Source organism: Trachymyrmex septentrionalis, unplaced genomic scaffold (genome assembly GCF_001594115.1).
Source record: "Trachymyrmex septentrionalis isolate Tsep2-gDNA-1 unplaced genomic scaffold, Tsep1.0 scaffold73, whole genome shotgun sequence".
NCBI lineage: Eukaryota > Metazoa > Arthropoda > Insecta > Hymenoptera > Formicidae > Trachymyrmex > Trachymyrmex septentrionalis.
In genome coordinates this window covers 1,508,616-1,513,513 of record NW_017305916.1, presented here as the reverse complement: position 1 = coordinate 1,513,513, position 4,898 = coordinate 1,508,616, and the positions used below count along the sequence as shown (strand labels likewise).

General features: G+C 27.0%; 2 protein-coding genes across 3 annotated transcripts in view; both read right to left on the bottom strand.

The window, feature by feature from the left end:
• LOC108753888 (mannosyl-oligosaccharide 1,2-alpha-mannosidase IA) overlaps positions 1 to 4,898 on the bottom strand; it is a 619,733-nt gene that overhangs the window by 282,685 nt on the left and 332,150 nt on the right. The window lies entirely within an intron of this gene.
• On the bottom strand, positions 1,572 to 2,692 carry LOC108753893. Its single transcript, XM_018495856.1, has 4 exons — positions 2,672 to 2,692; positions 2,371 to 2,513; positions 1,854 to 1,986; positions 1,572 to 1,622 (listed from the first exon to the last, which is right to left on the bottom strand). Exons 1-4 carry the CDS (start codon positions 2,690 to 2,692, stop codon positions 1,572 to 1,574), a joined length of 348 nt encoding a protein of 115 aa, XP_018351358.1.

The following is a 4,898-nucleotide window of genomic DNA, read 5'->3' as shown; positions in this document are numbered from 1 at the left end:
GCCAATATATCTACACTGATCATAATACCACCTTCTCCTCAATGAATCCAAAAAAATGTTAAGTGTAAGAAAAAAAGGGTTGCAAAATATACCTGGAATAAAAGAATGAAATAATAGGCGCCAAGGAAGAACGCAGATTGTACTTGCATAAATGGTGTTTGATAAGGCCACAAACCAAGCGCAGTTAACATAATCCGATAAATATTGTAATAACGTTCACCAGAAAAGACCATCTTACTTAGTACACGGAATATGTGCGAATGGAAACATCGTGGAATTACTGAATAACATCGTACTGAATATTTTTTTTATTTTCCGTAAGCTATCTCTTGTAAGAGAAAAATATGTGGTAGGCTATGCAATTTAATAATTTTCTATAATTATGCAGTAAGAACAAAAAGTGCTATAATTTCATCACCATTTGAAATAATAGTATTCTACATAAAAACGATTATTTTTATGGCAATTGTTAATGTTATAAGAAAATATACGTAACATTACGTTTTTATAGTTAATACTAGCGTAGGTCAGAGTAACTTGGCGTGAGAACGCAGTTTATAGTATAATAAACTTCAGTGGACAAACAAATTCTATCTCAAAGCAATTAAAAATATCTTATAAGGTAAAGCATTAGAAGCTTTTCGAAAACAATCTGTTATGTTGAATGACGTATTATATGCACTATACGCATATATTTTATTTGTCTTTTGCAAGAGCAAAGGTATTGACTGCTATTGTTTGGACATTCGGACAATCTCACGACACACGGAAAATCGCTGTTCGCAAATGTAAATCAGGTACTTGCTAAAATAAAATAGCATCATTACAGTTGGCATGCTGTTTTTCAACAAAACACGCAACGATTCTCCGTGCGCGTCCCGCGATCATCCCGAATTTAATTACCGAATTCTATTGATTACTTTTATCTTGCTATTCTATTGATTACTTTACTTTATCTAATAGTATAAAAGGAAGTTCTGATGTATAAAATACTTTAGATTTTCATTAAAGTGTTACTTTCAATTATGATCAGAATTTAGTTTAGGATTAATATTCCAGAAAGTGCAGAACAATTTTAGTATAAGAAATAATTATGTATGTGCTTATATCAACATTATCTTGTAATTATTATGCACATTAAATTCTTATAAACCTCTTACAATTCAATTTCAAGCATTTGGTAATTTTTGCTTCATATTATCTCTCTCTCTCTCTCTCTCTCTCTCTCTCTCTCTCTCTCGATACTTTTAAATATAACTTAGAGATGTAGAATAAATTTGTACAGTAAAAGTCATATGTGCATGTAAAACGTTTATTGTCTACATCATTGAAAATTAGCGTTTTGTAAGATAATCCTTTTTATAGAAAATTTTTATAAAATCACTAATAAAAGATTTAACAAGACGATGCTTGATGTGCTGTAAACAATTACGATTTTAAGTATAAACATGCATAAGGTATAATATTATTTGTAATTACGTACCTTGCAATTTTCTCAATGCATATTATTGAATTTCTCTTGTAACATTGCATATGTACTAGCATGACGAAGTATCAGCGATATTACATCGCTATTGTACAGAATAAAGTATTGTTAAATAAGACAATGCTGTAGTAACTAGCTATAAAAATATAGTCTTTTTTTCTATTTCTAATTTCAGAAACGGAATTAATTCTAGTTGTTATAGTAATTAATTGAAATATGGTAGATTTTAAAATTATGTAATATTATGCAAAAATTAAATTTTATTTTTAAATAATTTACATCTTTTTAATTGTTCGTTTAATATAATAGACCTTGTATTTTAATTTGTTATTATATTTTTGTAATTGCTATACTTTACATATATTACCGTAGCAAAACCTTCCAGCGATGCCACAAATATATTACAGAGAACTGGTTTAAAACTTTTTACTGTACGATGCATTAAAAATAAAAATATTTTTTGTGATGATAATGGAGCAATGTACCACAATGCATTACATCTAAAGAGTCCAAAATAGATTAAATTTGATTGTTGACATACATATACTTAAATATAAAATGTATTTATGATTAATTTTGTGTGTTTTTATATGCAATTCGAAAAGATGAGAGAAGAAGAGGAAAGGAGGGAGAGAAAGAGAGAGGGAAGGAGGGAAGGAGGGAGGGGAGAAGAGAGAGAGAGAGAGAGAGAGAGAGAGAGAGAATTATTATAACACAACGATGATATTTCAATTTATATTAATATTTCTTTGTGCCTTACAAAATTTTTATTTTTATGTTTTTTTAAGTTTTTTTTTTTAAGGTTTTTAAAGTTTTTTTTGACTAAATTATACTACTTGTTAAAATAAAAAAACTTTACAGTTAATGTTTCAATAAATACTCACGTTGCATTAAAAATATCATCACTATGATCGGTTATTATTTGTCCGCCAAAATTGGCTCCAAACATATAAACAAAATGAGATCCCACGACTGTGATACTTGAAAACAATTCTGCTGTATTCTGTCTCGTAGATGGTAGAAGCAACTACAGTGTTATTACACAATAAGATGTTTCAATGAGATTGTTTAACACAATTGTTTAACACGACGATAACGAAAAAGATTGTTTATAGTTAAATACAACTATATGTAAAATTTATTTATATAATTAATTTAAGTAAAGTTATTAAATACTGTACTTACATAATATAAATTAATGCTCATGGAAACAACGCCAGTTATAATTAAAATAGCAAATGGTATCGTAAAATATGATATAATTCGATCAATGAATCTTTAAAGAAAAAATAAAAGGTCTGATTAATATATTAATGGCAAATCATTTTGAGTTATCTCGTTATAACATTTTCAATAAATATTACCTTAACTAAAATACTAAATATATAATAACATAAATTAACATATATTTAAAAGAGCTAAAAATATTATAATAAAAATTGTTTTATTATAAAATTTGTAATAATTATTTTCTTCTTTAAATAAAAAATTAATTTTGTATATTAAATATATCTTTATTTTTCCATGCAATCCATTCAATTATCGATAAAAATAACGTATCATAGAGCATGTTTAATCCTCATTTTATAATTAATACTTAATCAACTTGGTAAACAAATTCACAATATAATAATCATTTTCTGTGATATTTGATACATATAAAAATGTACACAAGTAAACACGCTACTATTTTAATTATTTTTTCTCTTACAAATTCAATCTGATACGCACTTTAGAGCCTTCCTATGTAAATCTATAGCACGTACTATTCTACTGCAGATTATACGTTCCATTTGAGAGTTGGAATTTTGCAGCATGTTCTTGTCTAACACACGTTCTATTCGAAAGCTAAGAATTTTTTTAGTCGATCAAACAACAATTTCATTATACATTAGTAGTAAATGGATTTTTTTACCTAACAATTTTTAGCATCCCACAAATATGTTGCGCATAAGCCAAAGTTACTGTACCAGTAGCAACCATTGTAAAGCCTCCTGTGGCAAGCGCGAGAATTTCGTGCATTAGGATAAGAAGAAAATATTTTCTAGGATCGATAAAATATTCCATCGGCACGTGCGTGTTAAATGGTCGAGATTCATTCAATGGTATAACAATATCGAGTAAAATAGGCAAAAACTCCGTAAAGGAAAAGATGATCAGGCTCATACATAATAATACTATGAAATATTGAAATAAAATAATCTTTTAGGTAAGTTTTCCAATTAAATAGATTTCGGAAGAGTTAAATAAAGTTCCTAAATATTTTTCCTTTCTTACGTATAAGAATAATCGTAAAAACATTCGTTACGTAAGCATATTTTTCCAATATTTCGATTTCCTTCTTGTCATCTAAAGCATTCCAGTCATTTTGTACTTCATCCATCAGCAATTTAACCTATAATCGTAATATTTAAGAGTGATATTTAAAAATGATGTATATATAATCGTAATATATAGTATATATATATAAATTTATATAAAAGTATTCCAGAATAATCGTCAAATATTTCATGTTGATAGAGCGAACTAAACTGAATTGAAAAGTCCTCTACAATTTTGCAATTTTCGCAATAATTAACAAGATATTAATCAGTAAAAATTAGAGATGCACCGGATTGTAAAATTACCGGATACCGGATATCAAATATCCAGACAGAATGTAACATCGGACATCCGGAAAAGCAATTTCTTCGACTTGGATATTCGACATTTTCAAGATATCAACAATGTATTATATAAGATATTATCATAGCATCATAAATATGCATACTTATTTCCAGAACATTTACCATATATAAAAAAAAAATCAACAATTTAATGGTATTAAATTTCAACCGGATATATTCCTGGATACTAATAATATCTGGATATCTGGTCGGATAATAAAAAAGTGCCGAATATTTTCCGGATGTTCGATGTATCCCTACTAAAAATCGCTGAATATTGGTTTTCAATAATTTTTATTCAAGTATCTATCAATTTTACAGAAAAACAAGAAGAAACAAAAATTGTTTATTTTATTCTCATAGAACTTTAAGAATTTTTTATCAATTTTTTAATAGTGTATTTTTCTTATAGGCAATTATTTTTATCAACATAAGAAAATGCGGTACTAAAAAATTTTGAAAAAATTCTCAGAACTTTATGAAAAAAAAATAAATAATTCTTGTCTTTTTTTTTGTAAAGTTAATAATACTTGAATAAAAAATTATTGAAAACCAATATTCAACGACTTTTATTAATTAATAACTTGTTAACTATTGCAAAAATTGCAAAATAGTAGAAGACTTTTCAGTTTAATCTGCTCTACCAGCACATGAAATATTTGGCGGTCGTTCTGAGACACTCTGTATATATACAAGTGCAAGTTATTAATATTGACAAAATTTATTGTATATATAAATATATATCT

Excerpts from the sequence above, each read along its gene's own strand:
- LOC108753893 (XM_018495856.1), bottom strand. The coding sequence starts at position 2,692 with ATGAGCATTAATTTATATTAT. Across the intron at positions 1,987-2,370 it reads GATGATATTTTTAATGCAAC|ATGTAATGCATTGTGGTACA; the intron begins GTGAGTATTTAT and ends TGGACTCTTTAG. Across the intron at positions 1,623-1,853 it reads CGCTGGAAGGTTTTGCTACG|CTAGTTACTACAGCATTGTC; the intron begins GTAATATATGTA and ends ATATTTTTATAG.